At 34.8% G+C, this 27,829-nt stretch overlaps 1 protein-coding gene across 1 annotated transcript in view; it reads left to right on the top strand.

The window, feature by feature from the left end:
- Positions 1-27,829, top strand: part of LOC150088795 (uncharacterized) — a 157,629-nt gene that overhangs the window by 87,085 nt on the left and 42,715 nt on the right. Inside the window, exon 3 of the mRNA XM_090370903.1 lies at positions 568-2,329. Coding sequence (XP_090227029.1) covers positions 568-2,329 — 1,762 coding nt within the window. The remainder of the gene's footprint in view (positions 1-567; positions 2,330-27,829) is intronic.

The following is a 27,829-nucleotide window of genomic DNA, read 5'->3' as shown; positions in this document are numbered from 1 at the left end:
GAGCAGTGGTCTTAGATTCAGTACTGTTATTTCCGCAAAGCTGAATTTCTAAACATCACAGTTCCGGTTACGATCGAGTAAATTTAAGTAATTCATTGTGTATTGGGCGTGGTATTGAAGCCTTACCATTCGTGGCTGGGTTAACTTGAAAAACAGTTTGGTAATCATTTCTATTTAGTAGAGTCATGGCAGATGAATTCCGTAACAAATGGTAGAGATCAGAGTGCAGAGAATTAGTTCACCTGTATGTGCACTTATGGTAAAAGTAGAATGTCTTTTATTTTTTCGAACAGGAAGAAGGTAAATGAATTGGACTTGCCGGTTGTGGTGATTGTTGTAATTCTAAATATGCTTCCGTGCTGTGAACTGGTTATAATGTGCGTTAAAGTTCACAGCGGATATGCGTCTCAGTGAATGCAGGCATTTGCTTCCCACCTTTAGTACTTGTTCTGCCTGACGGAACCCTTTTGTTATCATGGAGTAGTAGTTTTTATTGCAAGACACGCGAGAAATATTTGTGTTGTCGAGGATATCCGCACTTAACCTCTTTTCATTTTACAATTACAGGCTTCTCCTTTCCACGGCTGGGTAGGAAACATATCGGTCCTAAAAAATATGCTGTAGCCCCTGCAAGTTTTCAGTCTGACCATAACGTAGAACCGAGTGCTCGTCCACCAATTTTCAGCAACAATATGTCGTCTATAAGGCCAGCGTTATCCGAAATCGCCCTTGATTTTTGGGCAAAACCACTGAGAACTTTTAGGCATAAAAGGACAGAATCTTGTAATTCTGACATCGAATTTATTTGTGCTGAAGACAAAGCCACGATAACGTATGGATGTAATGAGCCCATGAACAAATGCGATACATCAGCTACGAAGTCTACAGTTTGTTCCATGTATCGGAGTGTGTCTACGTCAGCACTGTTAGAAGATCAAAAAGAATATGATGTACTGGAAAGCGAAAAGCACGAGCCTCCTGTTTCAGCGAACGGTACGTATTTGCCTCTGAGAACCGCCAGTTGTGAAGACTTAATTGAACAGTATAGTCCGCTAGAGGGCGGTACTTTTGTTTTACCGAAAGCTAAGTCTCAGTTAGGTACAGTGTTTGAAGAGGAAGTGTATCTCGGTGTTCTGTCGCGTAGTTCTGGTGATTGTGAACATTCTCAACAGAGCAGTCAGAATAAAGCTGACGATACGGAAAGTCTTGCTAGCTCTATTCAACATCGTTCGGATGAATCTGGCTATGAAAGTGATGGAACGAAAAATGGAAATGACGATAGCGCTGTGATAGAAGGGAAACTTGCGCAACAGGAAAATAACTTCGAAACAATTAATGCAACGGAAACGGAAATGCCTACTTTCGAAGAAAATTCTAAATTAGGACATAATATGTATTCATCATCTGCACCTACGTCTTCAGCTGACAAAAACTTTCAAAAATTTACAATGCTGCTTCACAGGCTGACTTCTAATACCTCCCCGGCGTCTACTATTACTAAAAATGGCTCCCACGTGGGTAACAAAACACGTGATTCTCAAGATACAAAGCAAAGTAAAGGGTATGATGTACGTAGCCTTCGGCTGAAAACTCCCACTATTTTATCTACATTTGTGGCCAAAAAAGAAAACGGGTCTACTGCAATGAAACCAGAAAAACAAGGTGCTGCTACTGGTGAAGTTAAAAATTCGGACGAATCGAAGAAAGAGTGTAAAACTTCTCGGCTGGGACAATTTAAGGCATGGACTTTGGATCGAAAGTTGCTCAGAAGTAGGTGGAAGAAATCAGCGTCTGCATCATCTGAAGAAAATCTGGATATCAATGTTTCCTCGAAAAGAGCTAGCATTTTTCAGTCATCGTTATTCCCAAATTCAGTAGAGGATTCACCTTCTTTGCCATCATTGGAAACAAAATCTTTATCGTCCTTAATTGCCAATGAAGATGATACTGTATTTACAGATCAAGTTTCTTCACAGTGTGGTGATTTAAATTATCAGTTAAGGATTAAAAAGGCTGGGTTTAAAAATTCATCAACGAACGATGCACGGAGGAGAGAGTGGCTTCAGTCTCAGCTGTCGACGTCGTCGGAATCTAGTGATGTTTTCCCTCCTGCAGACATGACTCACACCACCTCAGAAAGTCATAATTCAAGTGCGAACAGTATTTGTAAATTGCCATCCCAGTTGGAATCTCACGAAGTTATATCTGTAAAACTGGAAAAAGATGAACATGGTGAGCTTGGATTGTACATAACAGGCTGCTATGATATGGAGAAAGATATTTTAGGATATACTATAGTGGATTTTGAAGTTGAAGGGCCAGCAGAAAGGTAAGCTATTCAATTATTATTACGATGTTAATAATGCAGAAATTAACTTAAGGATAACATCCTAATACAGTTAAAGACATTTACTGCAAGGGCATGTTCTTTACTGCAGTCAATTTTATATGCATGGCATTATTTACAATATTTATATATCATATTTTGTCATTATTTACAGAAGTGCTTGCGAATGAGCATTATTCACTGAAGCATTAATTATGACGAATTTACGCATAAGGAAGTCTTATGACTTTCAACAAGCTTTCCCGTCATTTTTCCAAGTATTGCAAAACTATATACTACCTAGAAGTGTTGACATAATTGGTGAATAATTTCGTAATGTCTGCTATGTATAATTCACTTTGAAATATAAGGTTCATTTTGAAGTGGCACTTCTAATTAGGACATTTACAAAATTTACGTTTATATTCAGTATTATTTCGTTTTATTGTTTGCAGTTGTTTCTCAGCAACATTTTCTATAGATTTTTGTAGATACAAAGTAGACAAGAGTCAAGGGCAGATCCAAACTTAATAATGGGGGGGGGGGAGATAACAGCATATGAAAGTAGTTTTTGAATGGAGAAGTATACCATAATTTTGGAATAATCTTAGGAGGTGAACAATTCCTCCTCCTTGATCCGCCCTTGTATCGTACATTTTAATACTGCCAAGTTTTAATTTGTGAATTTTAAATATGAGAGGTGGGATCTTAGAATTTTTCTAAATATAGTTGTGAATATAAAATATGTCATAATTCCATCAGATTTATACAAATAGGACAGGATACAGTTAACCTCCCAGAAGAATTCAAAATGATTCCCTAAATTATTTTTATTTATATTATAATCAAACGATACATTCAGTACCGAATAAATTTAACTGCAAAAGCAGATATAAATAATTAAAATACTTAGGATAGAGATCCTTTTAAAGAATTAGCAAGCTTCAATGCTTTTTCGTGATTATTTTTATTTTATTTGTTTATATAATATTTAACATAGTAGTGCGACCAGCTGAGTGATAATAATGTGACCTTTCTGTCCACTTGAGCTATGATTTGAAATGATTTATTGTACTTTTTTTAATAAATAAAATTTCTTGTTTATATTTCATGATGGCCCACATATTCCAGCTGATTATACATTTCTGCATTTTATCTTTAATATTTTTAATTCAATGGTGGATTTGGACATGTATTTGTTCAAGTGGCAAACTGTATTTGTTATCAGGAATATGAAGGTGATTATAGTTAAAGTAACTCATATGAGGCTGCTTACTTGCAGCGAATTTATATACATAACTTACTAGTACAGATATATCAAATATAAGTTTAATGATTAGGATTTCCAGATCTTGTCCTCTTCCCTTCAGAGGTGTAGGAGAAAGCTTTGGTAGCTACTGTTAGTTTCCAAACCTGTTCTAAACCTGCTCTTTGCAATGAACACACACAAAGGCATCCCCTATGGCTATATCATGTCCTGCTAGGGCTAGCTTTGCAAAAAGAGCACAAGTAACACATAACATAATCCTGATTCATAGAAGAACTGCCTTTGGAAGTTCTCCCTGAACCAAAGCATTCCCGCTTCTTTGATCCCTTTGCTCTGCTGTCCCAGTCCAAGGCATGATTTTAGCATCAGCTATACAGGAATGCAGTTATATTGCAGTCAGCTGAATTTGTTAAGGGATGATCTTGTCTGACCAACCTGATTGGATACTGTGACACTAACAAAGAAATGAGGTAAAAAATAATTTTGACATTGTATACTTAGGTTTCAGAAAAGCTCTTGATACTGTTTCATATAAAGACTGCTGTGCAAATTAGAGCAGTGTGGCATTAAGGATAAGTTTCTGCTATGGATAAAGGGATTGTTGAGTGGGAGAAGATAGTGGTTATCAATGGGTACTACTCTTCTTGGGCTAGTGTTATTAGGAGACTGCCCCAGGGTCAGTGCTGGGCCCATTGTTTTCTATATTTATTAATAACATTGAAGGCACATCATGCATAATATCTAAATTTGCAGATGATACAAAAGTTGTCACGATAGTTAATCAGTTTCCAGGGTATGCCACTGCAATAAGAGCTAGACAAATTAGACAGATAAGCTGAGAAATGGCAGTTGAAGTTTAATATTAAAATATGCAAAATAGTTCATATGGAAAGCAGTAAACAAGTACTTCATATGGAAAGCAATACCACACTCATGGCAGTGGAGAATGAAGGAAAAAAAATATATTTTGGGTAAATTAATACCTGTGAAGAGATCTTCACAGGTATTAATTTACAACTTGGTATTGATAGTCTTTGGCATTATAACCAATGGTTTCAGTACAAACCCAAGGAAGCATTCCCACACCTTTATCCTACTTCTTCCAGACTTCACTTCATTGTGGTCTTAGTACACTGTGGTGGGTGATATTCTTCACATTTGCACTTGACCATCTGATCCAATGACTAATGTGACTTGTTTCTCCATAGAGATTGTTTCTACTGTTCCATTGTTGAAGAATGATGGCTAGATACCATTGCAAATAATGCTTGCCATTTGTTGGTGTAATGAAATCCAATGCTGTACAGCTCCCAGTGGAGAATGGATGCATTTACTTCTGTGGACATCTGGTGCTGCATTGTAACGTTCTTCAAGGACATCACTCAGTGTACCTCCCTCCCCCACTTTCTTCTGGATTGGAACTCATGAATGAGATCACAATCTCACTTATTGGAATTTAATATTTTTACGAGAATCTGCCAAACGTTGTGGTATTGGGTTTTCAGAGATCTATAGTATTTAAGAGGTCTATACAATCGTGCTTCAACAAATTCCTATTTCTTCTTACACTCGATTCTAATGAATTAGTAGTTTAATGAGGAATTTGGGTTGACCCTTCCTGGAAGGTTCTATTGTGTTTTGTGACTTATTTGAAGAAAGCTGGATTTGAATTCCATTGCGGACCAGAGAAATTCTTAGTCTTTTTCATTTGAGAGTGTTGTTAGATGCTTAGGTTGTTCCTACCTGAACAACATGCAGATTGATCTGTGAACCACTCACAAAGGCTTTATGTGTTGCTGCAGTATGGCATAGGATGCTGATGCACTGTAAAACCATTAACAACAACTGACTGGGATGTAGTTTGACACTAGTCAGGGCATGATTGTGTGAAGTTATAGCCTTTTATTGTTTTTTGCAGATTATGTTTAAAATTAATCCAAATTGCTCCAAATTAATTGAAGTTCCTTGACTCTTATCAACTATTTAGTCTTTATATATATGCTTGAATGCTTATAGGATGAATTCCTGCCAGGCATCTTATCTCTTGGGTGGTGGATGAGGGAGACTCCAGTGGGCTTCACATAAACAATAAGGAGATATGGATGAAAAGGCATAGCAGAAGAGTAGCAAAGCTAGCTGACACTCTCTAGCCATCTTCATGGACAGAATTTGAAATAACTTAAATGCTTCTGTGTATAGAGGAAGCTGATTTGCAGACTAAGGTCCATAATGGACTGGTGAGAAATTTTCAATGTGGTCTTCAAAGAACAAGTTAAATACACCATAACAGTGAATACCTGGTTACTTTACAAATGTGGAAAACAAATTTTTTCAAGAAACACTGTAGAAATTGTATATTGTAAGAATCTTGGTAATCCTTGATGATAAAAATATAATAATGAAATGTTCTGCTGGTACTTTGGTCTAATCACATAGATCAGAGGAGTTTACAAGTAGCCATTTTACATAAATATTTTCATTAACCATGTTTTCACATCTCTTCTAACTGTGGTCAACTCAGTTGCATGTGCTACTATGCTTTTCTGTTGTCTACTTAGCTATCTAAAAAAATGTAGTGTATATAAAAATTATATAGTTGTATGCTCCAGACTTAAATCATAGCACTAATAGTTCTGAACACATATAGTGAACTTCAGAGGGAAATATATCGAATGAAATATACACTTAGAAAGATATTGGGCAATATGTTGTGACTTACTGAAAGATGTCATAGGAAAACTTGGCACTGGCAATACAAATGCTACATTTCTATAAAGAAAGCAACCTAACAGTAATTAACTTGCTTTGCCATACAGAAAACCACTACAATATATGGTCTTCACTTGATGGAAATTTACAGACTATATATTAATAAATAATTGGAAAACATCAATAAGGTTGGAACAGTGTTTTTCGAAATGTATCACAAAAAAAATTTGGGTGACCAGACACCCCTTTTTTTTTCCAGGATTGTTCTAATTTTCAGCATAAAAGTCAGTGTCTCCATAAAAGTTTTAGGGCACTGTTTTGTCCCATTTTTCAAAAAGGTAATATTTCTAAACTAATTATATGCAGTTAAAATTAATAATATATACTTTTGTTAATTTAGCATGGAAATGCTAAATGTTGTTGTAATAAATAATACTGTGTGTACTTTTCTCATCTAACATCAGTGTCAAGACGTCATAATAAAGCACCACATTATGAACTGCATGTTCCTCTTTACATGTGCATTTTTTTTTTTTTTTTGATTTGTTGTACTGTTTCATGCCTAAAATAATAATGGTGAGCACAAGTGTATTGTAATTATTGATAAAAAAAAAAAGTGAATATTTTATTTTCTCCCCATTCAGTAATATGGCTAAATGCATTTTTAGGCAGAACATTTTAAAGAATAAATAACTGTATCGCAGCATTGAGGTACTTATATTTACAAGAGATGTACAGCAACATTTCCTCCAGAGCAAATACTTGTGCAGAAAAGATCACCTTGATGATGAAGTTGAATATACAGTGCACAATAATATTTACAAGTATTGGGCATAGTGATTGTACTCACATAAAAACTATCTTAAAATGAAGAAAACATGAAAAATTTGCATTGCAAGAGAAACAGTGGCAACATTTCTAAATGCCTGGATACAATCAAGAAAATGGCATGCATTACTACATGAAAAGGTCCCAGAAATACTACTATTTTGACAACCCTAAGTTTGCCCCCTATGATGGGTAAAGAGTTTATGATTGCTCTCCTTTCACACAGTATGGAAAAGGCCCGAGTTCAAATCCTGTCTATACAGGAGGAATATTTTATCAATTTTTTTTCATCGTCATCATCAGCCATTTTCAATCCACTGCAGGATGAAGGCCTCTCCAGCAACTTTCCAGTTCCTTCTGTTTTGTGCAATGGCCATCCATTTACTACCCACAAACTCATGAATTTCATCTGTCCATCTTCCAGTTGGACAGATGAAAGGTTTTCTTCTAGCTCCTCTTGGGTACCATTCTGTTATTTTCTTAGTCCATCTGTCATCATGTCTTCGAGCTATGTGTCCTCTCCAAGACCATTTTAGTTCTTTAGTTTTGATAAGAATGTCCTTTACTTGAGTTTGCTGCCTAATCCATGTGTTTCTTTTCTTATCTAACAGTCTGATTCCCAATATAATTCGTTCCATTCTTCGCTGTGTAGTTCTTAGCTTCTCTTCCATTCTTTTGGTGAGTGCCCAAGTTTCACTTCCATAAGTCATGGTGGGGAGTATACATTGATTCATTATTTTACGTTTCAGACAAACTGGGATATTGCTCTTCAGTATGTGACTATATTTCCTGAATGCTATCCATCCAAAATTTATTCTTCTCTTGACTTCCAGCCATTTATCATTATTACAGCTAATGACTTGTCCCAGATAAGTATGATTCCACCTTTTCAATTACTGCTCCTTCAATCATTATATCCCTTTCTGTGGCATACTTGTTCATCATTACTTTTGTTTTAGCCATATTCATTTTTAGTCCAAAATCCTTACTAAATCTGCATAACTGATTAAGATTTTCCTCTAATTCTTTGTGATTGTGGCTTATGACCACAATGTCATCTGCAAATCGTAAATGGTTTAGGTACTCTCCATTCACAGTGACTCCTTTCCACGACCAGTCTAATCTTCTGAAAGCTTCCTCAAGGACAGCAGTAAACAACTTCAGAGATATTGTCTCCTTGTCAAACTCCTTTCTCAATTTTAAATTTGATATTGTATTTGTCTAGTCTAATAAAGGAGGTAGTACTCTCATATATTTTCTTCAAAATCATAATATGTGGGGTATTTATGCCTTGTCTTTCCAGTGCCCGAAACATTGCCTTATGCTGTATGGAGTCAAATGCCTTTTCATAATCCGCAAATGCCAGGCTTAATTTTTTTTTCATAATATGGCCCAATTGGTCTATCTTTGTTGAGGGTTGCATGGTTTTGTTCCCAGCAACTCTGGTTTTTGTCTGGCAAAAAAATATATCCACTTAAAAATAAAGACCACCACAGATACAATATGATGTTTCATAGTCTTAGTAGTTTTGGTGATTAACACACTGAAAATATCATCACTGGTGATGAATGCAACTAAAGCCTTTTTTTTTTTTTTACTCAGCAGATTTCCAGAATCTAATTAGGTGGCAGGCAAGAAAAGTGTAAAAAATGTTTTTAGTGATTTTGTTAAAAAATACATGCTGTGTTCAGGTGAGTTTCCTGCTTGCCCCCCCCATACTTTGTGACTTATTGATTCTCTCTTGGAAACTGGATTCCAAATTTCTGTATTCCTTTTGTTAACTGATTGATAATTTCACATGAAGCAAAAATAAAATTACAGATCTATTTGTGCATGTGTTATGAAATAATATTGGCATTACTAATAGCAGGCTGCCCTACAAAATTCAGGAAGATAAAAATTACACTGCCCTTGCTTTCTACAGCATGGTCACAAAAATGTCTCAATTTTTCTTCAGAGTGTGATTTTCCCAGAATTTTTTCTCACCTGTGTCAAAAAGTATAGAAAAAAGTGAGAAAGTTATATTTCACCAGGGCCAAAACTTGTGATGATGTGCCACTGGCATTGACACAGAGAGAAACAGATTGTATAAGTATTTGTTTAAATTTCCCTAAAGCCTTGAGAATGCTGGAAAAGTGAAATATAATGTATGGTCAGTGTATTTTAAAATTACTTGATTTGTTATTTTCTATTTCCAAATTCTAAATTAATGCATTACTATAAGCCTTTCGGAGCAGTTATCCTGTTAATTTTATTAAATTTTATTTTATCACTCACTGCTCTGCAGTGAAATATCTAAGTATTTGTACCTACATGTCTTTGTGCCCTTAATGCATATATCAGAAAACAGAAAAGCTTTTAATCACAAAGAAAATAAATAATCCTAAGGTTCATAGCAGGGGACACTGGGGCAGAAAACATTTTTGTTTTCTGCCCCAGTGTCCCCTCTGATTAAATTACCCATTAACTTTATACCCATTGTAGGCTGTTTAAATTAGCTTGATAAAAGTAGCATCTAATTGGAAGAATTATTTGAATTTCAATTCTGGCATGTAAAACAAGACAGAATAACAAACATAAGAGGATGCATTGATATGAGGAAATATTGCTTAAAAGTTTTGTGCATCTAGCCATGCAGTATGAGGATGACTGCAAATGAATGTCATGATGAAGGTGCATTATTTTTGCAATGGTAAAGTGATGTGTAATTACATGAATTGCAACTATATGAAAATATATAGATCTTAGAACAATAAATGTTGCAAACTAGATGAATATGTTTCTTTAAATTCACAAATATTATTTGAGTATTGGCATTTATACTTAGTGGTTATTTTATTATTATTTTTTTTTTTTTTACTATTTTTTTTAACGAATATACATCAGCCATATAACTGAGATAAGTAAACTTAAAACAGCTAAATAGATTTGTTTCATCCAACATACATGATAATTCAGAAGTGACTTCGCAAATTTATAAATGCATAAATTTCTTTATTTTGAACTTTGTAAAAAATGCCAAGTATTGATGCCGAATAGTTAATAGTTTTGCTGATAGTTGACATGCATGTAGTGTAAACAGACATAACTTCCAGATGATTGTAATGCATTTTTCTCTTTGAACAATCAGTCTGCAATACAAGTTCAGCTGTTTCATACACAATATGGTACCTCTGGCCACAAATGAAACTCTACTCATGTTTACCTCACTTTTGAGTAATGAAACCGATGTCTTAAACATTTTCACTTAACAAAAATTGATTACTATATACCATCTCCTTTTACCACAAAATGTAACTAAGTTTCTGATACTAGTTTTAGAAGTTGTTCCTGAATAACCTACTACTTATGTGTGTTGTACTATGGTCACAGCAATTTTGTTCATAAAAGGCTGTTACATGCCAAAAGAAATAGGAAGACAATTAAGTAACAAAACTGTGGAAAATGTGAGGACAGCTTTTATTCCATTTCCTAGAAAAATCAGCATGTCTTTATAGTTGCTATTGAGGGCACTCTGAGCAAGTGTGTAAAGAAATTTGAGAAAACATTTGAATCTGAAACTGTACAATCTGCAAATAATACAAAGCATCATGGATAGCAACAAGAGGAAGTTTCATGATTTTTGCATCAACATTTTGATGCAGATGGATAAACAAGAAAGGGTTCATCAACTGTTTCACTTTCAGCAAGTAATTTGCTTTACATTTGAGGGGACTAATGTAACAGTGTGCAAACTGGTCTGCTGACTCTTTGTGGTCTGTGGGTGGGATCAACACACCAATGGACTCTGCTTGTTATGTGCACTATGAATGAGTTACAAGCGAAAAAGATACAAGCTTACCTCTCACGCTAATACTGAAAGGTAAGTTGTTAGAAACTTTTGTTTTTTTTTACTTTGACTTTATCATCTCTAAATATTAGTATTAGTAGTGGCAAATGATGTGAGGAAGCAAGCTAATACAGAATCAGTCAGAAAAAAAAACTATCCAGCTTATCTGTTCATCTTCTAATAATTTGTCTGACGTTTCCTTAAATTTATTCAAATTCTCCACTTACACAACATCAGATGAAAGTTTATTCCCCGATTTTTTTTTTTTTTTTTTTTTTTTTTTTTATCCCAAAAATTTGCTTTCAGCCAGAGTAATTGATTGTTTTCAACTCCCAATTACTGAAAGTAAATTTTTGCACATCTATCCCATAGCCAGCCCATTTCAGTATAAGTTTTTGTCCCTGTGTATGTTAGTTGATTTTGATTTTACTGGCACAAAAACGACTGTGGTTATGCTGTGCCAGGAAAAAAAAATTAAAAAAACCAAAGAAGACAGGATTCTGGTAACCTTTAAAAAAGATACCTCGTCCAATTGTTATATATATAAAAGGTAGTATAAGTTTAAAAGTATATTATTTAATTTAGATATATGTGTATATATTAATAGCTTGTAAAAACTTTAAAACTGCTGACACGTGGTTGTTGTCTGATAAAATTTGACTGAATGTATAAGGCCTAGTCAGATGAGTAAAAGCGGTAAAATATATATTACGAATATGGGTAAAATTAATTCAATCAATTAAACTATGCTTTATAGATAAAATGGTGTCACAAGACTTGCACATAGGAGGGTCATCTGCCCTCAGCAGGAATGAATGTGTTAGATGACTGTGTCCTATGCGGTCAAGCAAGAACAACTTCCTCGCTATGATTCCTTGTGTGTGTGTGCATGTGCTTGCACGTGTTGCCTATGAATGTACAGACCATCAACATTTAATGTGCTGATTTCTAAGTGCTGCAATTTGTAGGACTGAAGTCTTATGGTAAGTGTACCTTTTTTGAGTCCTTGGCTAATCTGGCTGCTTTTCTCTGCACCCATTCCAAGAGATCCGCATCCTTCTTGAAATGAGACTACCAAAAACCTATATGAAGTACTGAAGATATGGCCTAAACATTGCCTTATACATTAGTATAATCACCTCCTCACTAACAGAATTACTCTATATCAGCGATTCCCAAACAGCTGAGATTTATGGACCCCTTCAAAAATCAAAACAAGTTTCCGGACCCCTTTCAAAAAAGAAAATTCAAAGTTTTCAAAACTTTGAAAAATTCAAAGAAAATTTTATACAGATACATATAATAATAACTTTATTTATCATAAATTTTCTATACATGAAGCGAATAATTTGAAATATGTATACAAATTTGTATATTATATACACTAATCGTATCAAAAATAAGTAATGTTCTATGATGAAGTTCGTTACGATTCTATCAGTATATTTTTTAAGAAAATAAACACATATTACTTGATACCTTCTGAACATTTTGCGGACCCCAGTTTGGGAATCGCTGCTCTATATAATTGACAGAACCTCGTGAGCTGCCCTAGAAGCCCGTCTGCACTGCTTGGAGAATTTCATGTACTGTACAGTTGCCCCTAGATTTCTTTCGTTCTCCACTATCTTGAGTGTGGTGATTATGAATTGAGCAGACAGGCAGATAAATTTTTAATTTTATTTTTTATATCTTTTTTCTAAAAATAATGAGAAGTTTACCTCAATATAGTACGTAGAACACTTCATAAAGTGTTCTACATACTATATTGAGGTAAGCTTTTATTATTTTTACAAATATTGATATCAACGTAGAACGTATTGAGCATTACAGCTCTGGTTCATACTATGTAATTTTTTAAATCTGTATATCTTGAAATGTGGAAGAGAAAATTTTTAAAATGGGTTATAATTTTTTTTTTTACCGCAAGGTTTTATTATAGTAATAGTAGTAGTAGCCATGTAGTGCAAGGAAGCCACAGGCTTTTGCTGAGTTGGAAAAAAAAAAAAAAATAGAGAAAAAAGAGTGGTAAGGAAATATAAATTATTAGCTTCCCTCCTCACATAGGTAACTGTCCAGCTGACCTTTGAATTTATTCAAACTGTCAACCCCAGCTACCTACAAAGCAGCCCATTCCAGCAATCAACACATCTCTGGCTAAAAGAAAACTTCTTACAATGTGGTCTAAACCTCTTCCCCTGTAATTTGAATTTATGGTCCCTAGTTCTGTAATTCTTTATAACAGTGAATTTTGTCTTCATTTTACTAGCCCTCTCAGTGCTTTATAAACCTCATTCAGGTCACCTCTGAAGTGCCCAGTTGTCAAGCTGTGTAGCTTATGTATTCTGAGTCTTTCCTCATATGGTTGTCCTTTTGCCGATCTCACCATGTGAGTTGCCTTTGGACCCTTTCAAGAAGCTGAATCTTTTTTCAGATGAAGTCTCCATACTTGAACACAGTATTCCAAATGTGGTCTTACAACTACCTTATACTCATATAGTGGGACTATGACTTTTATATCTCTACAGGATAATGTTCAATAAATCATGGATTGGACACCATGGACTTTCTTTGCTGCCTGTATACACCTCAGAAAACTTCATATCGGCCTGTGTTATAACTCCGAGATTCCTTTCTTCCTCTACTGTCTTTAATTCAACACCACGAAGTTTATAATTTATTTATTTTGGGGTTGCTATTCCCTAAGCCAGTGGTTTTCAACCGGAGTGCCACGTAATTTGGGTTTAAGTTACTTAAACTTATTTTTTTAAAAAATTTATGTTTACTTAGTACCTCTATATAAAGAATAAAATTATTATATACTGTATATATAATATATATATATATATATAATTTGTATTATGAAATGTAATTTTTCTAACTATATTATTGTAATAACTATCATATAACATATATTTTTTAATATTAGATATATACGAGTACACACACACACAGGGAGAGAATCGGATCTAACGGGCAGAAAATTGAGTAGGGGTGCCGCAAAATAAAATAAATGACTTAGGAGTGCCGTTATTAAAAAAAGGTTGAAAACCGCTGCCCTAAGCTGTAGAAAACAATCCTCCAATAAATCCACAAAAGTCTTGCTAGCATGCGAGTGATCAAGCCACAAGTTTCAGTCAATATCTGGAAAGTTAAAATCCTCCATTACATAACATTCTGATTTACTGGCCCATTCTATTTCTCTGCACTACTGTTCATTGTACTCATCAGCATCATTAGGCCTGTAACATACTCGTACTCTCATTTTCCCTTTGTCAAGGTTTATGTCACAACAAACAGACTCAACATTGCACTGTCCACCCATGTTAACTGGATTAAGACCATGCATTTTGTTACATTAAAACATAGCTGCCACTTTTCTGACCATTTTTGCAACCTGTCCAAGTCCTGAAGAAAGCACTGCTTGGTATGATCATTAAATACTCTACCAATCTTTGTTGTCTGCAAATTTTGGTGTTACACCTTCAATCCCTTCATTGACGTTGTTTTTGAAGATCAGAAACAACAATGGTCCAAGAACCATTCCTCGGGGGACTCCACTTCTGAATTTACACCAGTCCAAAGAATAACCATTAATCACAACCCTCTGCCTTCTGCCCTGCAGCCACTCAGCAACATATCTGAGAATTTTTTCAGTAATCCCAACATGTTTGAGCTTATACAGTAACCTCTCATAAGAGAGCTTACTGTATAAGCAATAAACTGTCAAAATTGTTCTCTACATCCACCTCATGAGTAACCGTATCAAAATAGCCTAATAAGTTAGTTAAACATGATTTTCCCCTCAACAAACCATGTTGTATGCAGGGCTGTAGTGGAGGGTATATGCGGGTACACACTGTATACCCTCTTGATTTATTTATGTGAATAGCGTATACCTTCTGGTTTTTGAAAGACTTGAAACAACAAATAGTATTAAAATATTTAACATTATAACACTCATAGAGTATACCTTCTGCTAATTTTTAATCATTGCCTCTATGATTTTACCTACCACTGAAGTCAGACTAATTGATCTGTAGTTAACCAACTTCACTCTTAGATCTGCCTTTATGTATTGGTGATATATTAGCACTTCTCCAATCCAGAGGAATCTCTCCTGGGTCCAAAGATGCTCTCATAATTAACTTAAATAGTTCAGTACGCTCCCTGGAAGCCTCCCTCAAAATTACTAGGTGTATGCCATTAACTCCAGGAGCTTTGCTTGCCGTTACGCCTGAAAGTTTTTCTAATAAACAGTCATCTGTAATTTCAAAATCACTAATTTCATATGACTCAACCTCATTTGCACAACCTCTTCTCAGCATGAAAGGTTTCCCTTCAGTAAAGACAGATGCAAAGTACCTGTTCGATTCATTTACAACATCAACTGGGTTGTCTAAGACTCTCCCACACCAAATGCACAAGGGTCTAATCTGATTCACTTTTTTCTTCCTTCTATTCACATACATGAAAAATTCCTTGTCCCTATTCTTTGCTCCCTTAGCCAGTGCTTTCTCATACATAGCTTTGGCTTCTCTAACCTTATCTATAGTACTATTACAAATCAACTTGTAGCTATTGTAGGCTTCAGTACTTTTCATCACTATGTGACTATTCCATGCTCTCTTTTTCTCTCTATTTGATTGGCCAGCTATTCATCCATCCATTTCGGCATCATCCTCCATTTGCTTTTATGGCTTCTATGATTTTTGCTTTAAAAGTATTCCATAATTCAATTGTATTTGCCCTCACTCTGCAAGTTGCTCAAATAATAGATGCCATATCGTACCTTAAACTGTCAAAGTCCCCTCTTCTGAAATTAAAACCCGTGCCTTTAACTCCTGCAATGTCTTTCTTCATCTTGCAACTGACAATGCATGATCACTACATGTCAATGGTTCCTGTATTTTAAGCCCTCTGATGTCATCTAATTCATGAGTAATGATGAGGTAAAGAATATTCTTACCCCTAGTATTTTCTCTAAGATGCTGGTACAAATAATAATCATCTAGTTTATTTAAAATTTTTTTTCTCCAAGATGAGTTTCCCTCCCACTTATTTCAATCAATCTGGGTCAGATTGAAGTTGCCCATAATAAGACATTGAGTAAAATATTTTGCCTTATTGTTCTCAATAAGGCAAAATATTTTACTTGTGGGAAGGGGATCCACAGATAAAGCTAGAAACTAATGTGTCCAGAGTAAAGAAGTTCACAGGACTGATGAGCAAAACGTTAGAATCGGAGACATGTTAAATCACACACTTATGTGGAGCTTGTGTGTGTGTGACAGTTCCAAGATGAACGTGTTTTATGCTCTCAGTCATGCAAAGGTTTATGGTTTTTTTTTTTTTTTTTTCTTGTTTAAAAACCAATTTTAGAAAACTTTCTTTTATCATAGATCAGTGAAGACAGAGTCAGATCATCATTGTATGTACCAACAAGGTGGAACACACCTGATTTCTTTCTTTGCATGTATGATGTGTACTTTATGGTTATGTACTTTCAGATCTTCCAGACCTTACACCATAGATTTATTTATTTTTTCCTATGAGATTTGATAAGGATCAGTTTTATCAACTTTCATTACCAACAAATTTATACAAATTGAATTAAAATTTGTTACTCGGTCATTAGTAATAGAATAAGTTACCACTGACCATCTAACACCTACCATGTTAGAGCCAATACAGCATGACACAACTTTGTTGTGATGTATGCTACATGATTGGTGGTAGTGAACATGGTGTTCAGTACTTATGTAGGTACAGAACGTATTTGATTGCATAACTGAATTAAATTACATAAACCTATAAGCATGTACAATTTTCAGATCTGCTAGAATTGTCTCATTGTACAATATTACAGAATGAATTGTCTGCCTATCATTTTCTGCTTTCCAGCATATGTTTATTTCCCCCCCCCCCCCCCAACACTACTAATGTTCGTAAATTTTCATAAATTTATGAAATTTTTGTTAGGGAAATAGACCAAAGAGAAATATGGCACTGTTTTTCATTACATAGCTTCTTTCAGACATTTATGCAGAATGCTCATGTCAGTTTTAACTGGGGGGGGGGGAATAGGGAAGATTCATCCATTTGTTGTTTATAAACAACAAAAGCAGTGGTCTCAGTGAAAACAAAATTATTTCTTTAGTAGGCATTCTGAAATAATCACATGTGATAAAGTACCAGTCAGTTGCATATTTGATTAGTATGATTATACTGTACTGATTTTATCAAAGAAATATTATTTTTAACTATATGAATAGTATTAGTCAAAAGAAAACACTTATTTATAAAAAATATACAAAGCATTTACTTTGTGACATTTTTGACATTGAAATGAATGGTTAAAAATTGTTTCTTAGTTGTATTATTTAGAACTTTTTTTTCAGTCAATCAGCAATGGAAATATGCTGATCCATATTGAGAAATGAACCGTGCATGCACTGGTGTTTCTATTTTCAGAAATGGTGCAGAGACTGTATGCCCATTACATGCACTTATGGGAATAAATAAAGAAAATAGTAAAAAACAATATTTGAATTATTTTTATTTCTTTGCAAGCATTAAAGATTTATATTTTATTGCATTAAAATTCCTCAGATAAAAACATTTATTGTGGTGAAATAACATTGTTTATATAATTAATAGTTATTTTGGCTGTTTATATAATTAACAGTTATTCTGGCATGAGCTTTAATTGAAAACTTTTAGCACTTGCTAAAATAAATTTTTTTTTTTTTTTTTACTGCTCTATCCTAAAGCTTATTTTAATGATATAATGGAATATAAATAATATTGTGCTGGAGTAAAATATTCTTTAGTACTTATTTATTTAGATATGGCATCCATGTATTATCAGCAGTTTAAAGAAGCCAGAGCTTTAGAACTTTATCCATATTTTAAGTCATTATGTTTAAATTAATTAGTATCAGTAGTGGCAGAATGGTGCAGGGAACCAAGCTTATGTAGCAGTCAAAAAAAGAAAAGAAAAGCCCTATTTCATTTGCCCCTCCCTTCTAATAATTTATCTAATTCATCTTTAAATTTATTCAAACTGTCTACTAGAATCTCTGTCCTCAACCATCCTTTTCTAATTTAAAATTGTCCACCTGTGTTCTGTGTGTCATCCTAGAAAGCTTTGGGAGGACATCAGATCAGCATTTAGTTTACTCAACCCATTTAAAGCCTTAAACTCTTCAGTCAGTAAATACAGTTGTGTATTTTCAGATTCTGAAATTTAAAGAACTCAGTCTTTTTTGGCAAGAGAAATCTTTTTGTGCCCGTTCCAACAGATTCGCATCCTTCTTAATATGAGGCTTCCAAACCTGTATGCAGTACTCTGGATGCAACCTAACCATTGCCCTATCACCTTTGTCCAACTAGCAGAATTCTTATATATCATTTTCAGAACCACAAGGTGCCCTAGCAGCCTGTCTGTGCTGCTCAGAGAATTTCACTTTAGCTGTACAAATACCCCTATATCATTTTCATTCTGCACTAACTTAATGGTGCTGCTACCCAATTGGTATATTATTCTGAGATCAATTTTTTTTTTAATAAAGCTTAAAATGGTACTTTAACCTAATTCTCAAGTATTAATGGTATCATAATAGTAAAGAAAGTAGTTGTTACTGGTGTTGTTCATGCTGTTGTCTTATCTCACTACATTACCAGCAGGTATATTTCTCATTGTTTTATCTGGTTGTGATTGGGATGCTAGATCAAGAATAGTTGAAAATCCATTAAATATAATGGTATGCATGAGATAAAAATCTCATTTTATCACCACTAAGAAGGGACAGAATATATTATGTTATTTCATTTGGGCTATATGTTCAAGGTATGTACTATATACTTAAGCAGAGATGCACAACAGTATCTTCGCAGAATGATGTGCCTCCGTTATTGGCACTTTGTGTGTTTGTCTTCAAAATGTCTGTAATTGTAGTATGATTCACTTTATTATAATAACTAACCTTCATGACATCCTGTTTAGATGTTCGTAACTCAAGGGTACTCAGTCAGTCTTTGGAGGAGTGGGGGGGAAGAGGGATGGCAGTGGCAATATGTTTAAGTCAGAATTATGTTGCCTAGTCACATATTAACCTGCTTTTTCTCTTATATTCAATGAGAGGAAAAGAGTTATTTTCCAATAACAGTTTAATTAGATGGTTAGCTTCTGAGAAATCGTCTCTATTTCTGCTTAATTCTTGGTTGTTCCTCTGCCATAAGACTTGTGAATAGGAATAACCTTCAGTTCAAGATAATCTTCTATTGGATATTTGTTATGTCTATTTTTTTTTTCACTTTCTTTCACTGTACCAGCTTTCTTTCCTATTATTGTGAAATGTTGAGAAATAAGAGTTATGAAGCTATCATCTTATTCATTTAAGATGGTTGCACATGTTCTGGCTTACAGGAAATATAAAATACCAATTGTGAATCCTTTTAACAGCAAAAGAGGAACATAAATTATTGCACACATTGACTGGGTCATTGAACTTTCATTTGATGCAGCTGCAGGCATTGCAGCTGTGCAAGATGAAAATATAATTTTCACTTCATGCAGAAATTATAATTTTAGCAAGCAGTATATTGATAAGAGAAAGAAAATTAAATTGTGTTCTGCATGTGGCATATCCATATTAAGGATTGATTTTTCAGTGTGCATATCGTAATATTCAAGGTCCTTTTACTGAGTTTGTAGTATTCTGTTTAAGGGGATCTAGTGGGATTCATATGTATACAAAGCTGAACTAAGTGTACTATGCAAAATATGTATACTAAGCAACAATTAAACTACAAATCCTGTTTACTGTAAAACACTTGTACTTTGAACATCAGAAGTTATGACTGCTGTGTTTCTGAATTTTGTCCAGATGCAAACACTAAAATAAAACAAAGAGAAATCCTTTGCCCCTTTTCATATCTTTTGGAAGCCAGCTCTTATTTCTTCATCAAATAAATATTCATTATTATCAGTTACATTTTCTGAGTTCAAGGAGAGTTGGTAGCATACCAAAGAGGAAAAAAAAGAAAGTTCAATAACGGAAAATAGAATTGATAACATTTTCTCTTGCTACTGAAATCATTTAAGTAAATGTGATCAGAGAAAAACATTAACTGTTGTATATATCAAAGTACCAGCTAAAATTTCAATTCCACCAAATAAGTCTTTTCTGCAAAATCCCTATTTACTAGTACAACAAGACCAGATTGTGAATACACTAACCATCAAACAAAGCATCAACACCACTAGAGGATAGTACCGTTAAGATTATAGAAATGAATGCTGTTGCAGAAACCAATATAGTGAAACAAGCAGCAGCAGATGATTTAATTTTGAAAATATTTACCAGTGAGGAGATAGTGTTGACGAATCTGTTTTTCTAAAAATAATCTGAAACCTTTCTTGAACTCGTAATCTCTATCCAAAAGTGGGGCAATCAGGTTAATTAATGCCTTTCCTCTTACAAACTTCCCCACCCTCTGTCATACAGACATTTTGTTTCTGCTGCCTGCTTTTCATCAGATTGGCATTTGTAATTTCCCTACTCTCTTACAGACCATTCAGAACACATGCCTCAGTTATTCAATATCCATTCACTGTCTAGCTCCAAACACAGAATTAAATTTCCCCCTTCCTAATTGATCCCTTCTGTTTCTGTTCTTTGCAACAATTTTCCTTCGTATATATTTCTCAAAAATAACAATCTACAGAAATTCAAGCTGTTTGATTTCAACAAAGTTTCTTCTGTCTTCTCAGCATTCCACCTATGCATGTACTAAAGTTCTATATGTAAGTTCTTACTCTCTTCATGCTGGGGTATCATAAAAAAAAGTTAATAGGAGTATCCTGCATGAGAATCAAAAATTTTTATAGAAAATGACTATGTATCTTTTTAAAAAAAGTGTACTTTGCATATTGATATTTATCCCATTCAGAATAAGTAGTATTTTTCTTATGGCCACCTTTGTCTCCATGAGTGAATGCATCCCACAGCACCTAAAAGTGGTGTCACCATCTGATGTAGTATACAGGGTGTTTCAAAAGTGATGGTCAATAATTTAAAGGTGAATTGTGCAGATTACAATATGCAGAAAAAAAGCCTCGTAAACATGGGTGCTTAAATGAATCATTTTCGAGATATTGCACATTTATAGTTGGGATCCACCACTGACTTGTTTGTTTAGGTTAGGTTATGTGGATTGTCTCCCTTTCCCCTCTCTCAATGCTCTGAGACGTAGCAGGCATACTAGTACTTGTCAAAGGATAGTCAATGTGGAAAGAGGTAACAGCAACAAAGAGTATGCGGACATGCACTTCATGTATGGTAAAGCCAATGACAGTGCACGTTTGTACCAAGAAGCATTTCCCTGCCGAAGGCAGCCCAAGAGGTGCACATTCATCAGGTTTTTTTTTTTTTTTTTTGTTAGTTGTTGGCACATCAGCTTCTGTGGCCATAATGCACCTCCCAAGGTGCATTATGGCTCTGATCCAAGCCCGAGGTGGGATTTGAATCTGCGACCTTTGGGTTGCTAGGCAGGCACTTTACCCACCTGGCTAGCCCGGTTGGCATTCATCAGGGTACACAACAACTTAGAGAACATGGGTGCTTCACACAAGGAGTACGAGCAGGTAAGCCCAGAAGCATAACACCTGATGTTGAGGAAAGGGTGTTAGAAAGAATATAATAAAATCCAGGAATTTCGACAAGGAGGGTTGCTCTGCAAGAGCGTGTACTGAGTCATAACAGTGTGTGGAGAATTTTACATCTCCAATTACTGCACCCCTACCATATTCAACATGTTCAAGGTCTCAGCAATACAGACTACCCTCTCACAGTGAACTTCTGCCGGTGGTTGCAATAACAGTGTGTCCTGAACCCCCAGTTTTTAAACAATATTTTGTTCACTGACAAACATGGATTTACTCGTGATGGTACTTTTAATTTTCATAACTGTCACATTTGGTCTGACAAAAATCCTAATGCAGTTCACGAGTAATGACATCAGCAGCGTTTTTCATTGAATGTCTGGGCAGGACAACTACTAGGAGACCGTCTAATTGGACCACACTTTCTGCCAAACAGGCTAACAGGAGAGCTATACCTTCAGTTCTTGCAGAATGTTCTTCCAGATCTCCTTGATGATGATAATGTTCCACTTCAGCAATGCCAGAACATGTGGTTTATGCATGATGGTGCATTGGCACATTTTGCTCGAGTTGTGACTCGGTATCTAACAAAAAGGAATGGTCAGTGGTGGATCGGTAGAAGTGGGCCTGTAACGTGGCCTCCCAGATCACCAGACTTAAATCCTATGGATTTTTGTATCTGGGGTCATGTAAAAAGCTTGGTATACACTTCTGACATTAACACAGCTGAGGAATTGAAGCGTTGGGTTGAAGGAGCCGTCCAGCAAATCAGATTTGACCGAGGAATGCCTGAGAGAATTCGCAACTCAATGCAGAGAGACTACAAAGTTGCATACAGATGCAAGGACAGCATTTTGAACACCTTATGGAACATCTGTAAAATCCTATGGTGTTGAAACCAAAAATTAAAAATGTATTATCTTGTGTTTAATAAAACCACCCTTAGCAAAGAATTCGCAGCTTTTTGCTAAACTAGTGCTCCCATAGTCAGTGGCAGACCTTAACAGAAAATTGCATCATCTCGAAAACGGTTCATTTGCGGCCCGATGTTTGCTGAGACTTTTTTTGCTTATTTTAGTGTGTACTTTTCACCTTTAAATTATTAACCATCACTTTTGAAACACCCTGTGTATGATGGCATTGGTAGTGCCTATTATTAGTTTGTCAGTGCAAAGTCCGTGCAGTGGGGAATTGGAAGGACCGATGGATACGAATGGGAAATGATTTGCAGAGCTAGGAGGGAGGGGACCAGCATCTCAGCAATTGCAGGCATTGTCAGTAGTTTGAGGGCTGCCATGGTAAAGGCGTGGTGTGAATGATACAAAGAGAGATGCACAACCACCCAATGTGTCAGGATGGGAAGACCACCACTGGTTGATAGTCAAGACAGCTACATGCTGTCTGGGACAACAGATGGTTCACAGTCCCTTAGTTAATGGCAGACTACAACTGGGGAACACAGAGAAATGTTTCTTGTTTTTGAGCCTATAGAGTAGGCAGCCTATTTGTGTGTCCACATTGACCAGCCCTCATTAACACCTTTGCCTGCAGCTAAGCGCCATTCTGGACATCGGACGATGAATCAAGGTTCCAGCTCCATCATGCCAATGGACAGCTGCATATTCCACTGTGAACAGGTGAACAGCTACAACCAGACTGCATGGTTTGATGAAAATGGGCCAGCAGTGGTGGTATTGTGGTTTGGGGGATGTTTTAATGCACATCACTGGGTCACCTCATCCACACTGATATACCCTCACTGTCAAATCCTACCTAGGGATCTGATAGCATTGTTTTAGACCAAGTTTTGAGTAACCATGTATCCAGATGGGACCAGACTCTTTATCAAGACAATGCTCCACGTCACAAGGTGCATATTTTGTAGGAATGGTTCAAGGATCATGTGTAAGCATTTTGTGGGAGGCAGTATTTGTCAGTCCACACCAGTGCCTCACTTCATTACTGAACTTTAGGACATCCTTCTGTTCAGCTGATCCTGGATGCTTCAGGATACCTTCCACAGTCTCATAGAGTCATTGAATGCCAGCTGCAAGTTATCATGGTGAAAGACAGCACAACATGCTATTAGGTTAGTAGTCATAGTGTTTGGCCAAAGAGTGTATAATCCTTTTTAAGATATTCTTTGAGTACTCTATTTCTTGAAAAAATGTCAGTAAATATTAAAATCAATTATTACAAACACTGAAGTAATTGCACTTGAAAGTAAAATAATTGCTAAATTCTCTTCTTCAGAGTAATGTAATTACCTTTCAGATCTCTTCATTCTATTTTGATTTATTGAGTTTTATTGAATTAATTCAAGAAATGTGACGTTGGATATAATCAATTCAATTGTAAACACTGAAATCAACCACTTAATATTAGACTAAATAAAACTTCTAACATCATAAAACCTCAGTATAGATAACATAGCAAAAGCACCATGTGGATGTTACCTCCATGGAATTATTACAGCAAGCCGGAAGTCTTTGTGACATAATTTTTACATGATTGGAATAGACAAGTTCTGTTAAACAGATTACTGCCATAAAAATCGGAAAACTATGTAGGAATAGCAGCAGTCTTCCCCAACAATCATGTCATATAAATAATAGCAACAAGGAATTACAGGAACTCCCCGAATTACGTAAGGGTTTCGTTCCGCAGAACACTATGTAAGTCGGAATTTCCCCCTTGTTTGTGCAGTGCTCGCAATTGTGCTCGCTGAATTGATTGAATCAAAAAGAAAAAAACGTTTGACGAACATGTAAATAGAATTATTTATTGTATTTATTCAATTTTTTATCTCATGTGCAGGAAAAATAACAAAAGCGTGTGGCGCCTCCGTAACCAGTTGGGCAGGAGCAGCAGTGTGTAGCACATGCTTCTTGATTAGACCGGGGTTCGAGCCCATGACCACCAAATACAGAGGATGCAGAAAGGTCAGGGAATGACCACCACATATCCCCGGAGCAATATGGCCTTAGTTGCTAATGCTTCTAAAAACCAAATAACAACAACAAAAGCGTGCAATTTAAAAAAAATTCAAAATTATGCTTTAGGTACTTACATTAATTATGCTTATGTTAATTGCATTTTATTTCAGGTAATTTTTTTTTTCTTTTTTTTTTTTCTTTTTTTGGCATACAGGTGCTCTCAATTCTTCCATGTTAATTACACCTGACAGTTCAGCTCCCCTACTTAATGCACTGATAATAAACATTTTTGTCTATATTTCATTATGGTTGCCGGTTTTTTCTATGATTTCTGTAGTATCCCAGATCCATAATCCAGTGCGCCTCCATAGCCAGGTGGGAAGGAGCAGCAATGCATAGCACATGCTTCTTGATTAGACCGGGGTTCGAGCCCGTTACCACCAAATACGGAGGATGCGGAAAGGTCAGGGAATGACCACCGCATATCCTGGAGCAATATGGCCTTAGTTGCTAGTGCTCCTAAAAAAAAAAAAACCATAATCCAGTTTAATATTTTTAATTTTTCATTTTTGATGTCTTTCTTGTTTGCTAAGACTTTCAGTAATTTCATTACATCTCATCTTTATCATTATTATATTTATATAAATATATATTACAGAACCACTGATGGCATAAGATAAGTGAAAGCTGAATACATGACCACTAGCAAATAGAGGCAAAGAATTCTTTTTTTGTGTGTTCACACACAAAAAAGAAGAGAATGAATTGGATTGGCTCCTTACTCTTGATCAAAGTGAAAAAGTTATAGACAGCCCAGCAGAAGTAGCAGATGAATTAAATGGTACTTTGCAATGAACTTCACAGTTGAAAGACCATTCAGACTGCTGTAAATTAAGCAATATAGCAATCTCAGAGAGGAGCCTGTGGAAAAAAAATGATTTGTAGCTAAGCTAAGGTAAGTCCCCATGAGTGAACAGTATACATCCTGTTATACTGAAACAGGCTACATTTGAGTACATCATCCTATTGGAGATGTTAATGAGGTCACCATTAGACTCCAGGATGACCCTCCCTGGAATGGAGCACTAATGTCAATCGAAAAATGCATGTGCCTTATTTGATGTTCTCAGACAGTCCTTCAACAAATATTTATTTGTTAGTAACAAGAGCAACCCATTGCAATTAACCAAAAATTAAAACTAAATCAAAATGTGGTTTAAAAATTGCATATAAACTTCTAAACAATTTATCTGTGTGTAAAAGAGAGCCATAATTATGATCTTTAAATGTTACTTAAAGCTTATGCCATGCCTTAAAAATATTAATTTTAAATACTGATTTCTGAAGTTTTAAGGTATCGAGTGAATGAGTCACATCTATCTGAAACGTGCTTAGCTAGTTCTTAGCTTTCTAGCAGTTTTTTGCATGTGGGATATCTTGAAATGCTTGTAAGGCATTTTTGTAATCCTCTATGCATTTTACATGGCCCTGTAAAGGTTTTTTTTACAGTGCTTATTAAGGTCATTATACAAAGCTCTATTAAAATACTCTTATGTTCATTAACTGTATAGTAATTTAACTTTGGTTTTAAAATTATTGTATTGTACTATTTGATATAATGGATAATAGTGTTCCCCCCATGTATTCAATTTGTTTTAAATTTCATTTGGAGATCAGATGAGGAATCATTTCATGTTCTGTTGATAAACTGATTTTTTTCACAGCCAACTCTGCACTGAACTTTAATAACAGATGAAAAATAAAAATGTTGAAATGATGGATCATTTGCTTTTTTTTTAAAAAAGTATTCATTTGATGAACTGACTTTGTGGAGAAGTATTTATCCAGTTCCTTTTTCCTTCAAATGTATTATTTATTATTTATACAGTAAATACTGTATTATTTAAAAGGATGATGCATTATTTGAATTAAATTTGTGTGCTTGAATGCCTGTTTTCAGAAAAAGCTCATTTTCAGACATTCATTTGTAAATACTTGGTACTTTTCTTACTTGCATTCTTTCAAGATGATAACAGTGATTGCTGTCATTGCACCCAAATTTCTTTTCTAAAAAATCTTTTTGACTGACTGTTTATAAGCATATTTTAAGGGAGTCTTGCTTTTCTAATATATGAAAATTATTAAATCAAGGTGCATATTGGTGCTGATGGATAAACATTGGAATGACAGTATTCAGAATAGTTTCATGAATAAATGCCTTTAGATACCAAGTAGATAATGAAATTCATTGGCAGCTTTCACATCACGATTTTTATTTGGATTGTGGTATTTCTTGGTCTCTATTAACTATTAATAAAGTAACTTTTGTTTTGCTAAGAATATTTTTATGTTTAGATAGTTCATTTTTTAAGAATGTTAATATGTAGAAATGAATAAACAAGTGTATGTTGCCAATGTCTTCAGAGTTGTCTTGCCACCAACCTTAAGGAGTTGGACTTTAATAATTATCTGATAGAGATGATTACTAATTAATAATAACTCATGATTTTATTTAGTAATGACTTTTACACCTTGATAACTTACTGAACTATATATATATATATATATATATATATATATATATATTGAGAAAAGTAAGCTGCATTTTTAAGACTGTAAAACTGTCATGTCAGAGTATTTTAGCAGCCATATTTGCTTTCCACAAAATGTCTGTAATCATTTAATCATTATATAAACAGAGATTCGTGAATGACTTTTCTCTGTGTACACAAAATTCATAACTTGTCAATATCCTGTTATAATAGGAAACAAAGGTCAAGTGACTTGTATATTAGGAATTTCTGGAGGGGATAAAGTTCTTAGTACTCAGGATAGAAATTTATTCCTGTAGCTACCTTATTATCTCAAATAAAAGAAGAATCAAAACAAGGCTGAAAGTTCAGTGTAAAGGTCATGTTTTCAGTCAGTGTGGCTGTGGGCAAGCAAGATTAGTTGCAATAAAAGAGAGAGAGAGGTAAATACTGAGGGTTATAACAACGCATGTAAGCATTTATATATTAACTGTTGCAAGGATATTTAATATTTATTTTTATATATAAATAGATATACTGTATAAATATTTTTTCTTGTGGTGTAGCATATTTTTCTTAATTAGTTACCCTTAGGCTTTTATACTTGCAGTTTCTTTATATGTGCAGTTTCTTTTGTTTATGTGATTGTGTAAAATACAGTATCCTTTTACTAGCATTAACATATGTTTGTATATTAATATAGGTTTAATAATAAAGTGTAATAGGTTAACATG

The sequence above is a fragment of the Mastigoproctus giganteus genome, chromosome 3 (genome assembly GCF_048544385.1).
Source record: "Mastigoproctus giganteus isolate SK-2022 chromosome 3, ASM4854438v1, whole genome shotgun sequence".
Classification (NCBI taxonomy): Eukaryota; Metazoa; Arthropoda; class Arachnida; order Uropygi; family Thelyphonidae; genus Mastigoproctus; species Mastigoproctus giganteus.
This window is presented reverse-complemented; position numbering and strand designations above follow the sequence as displayed.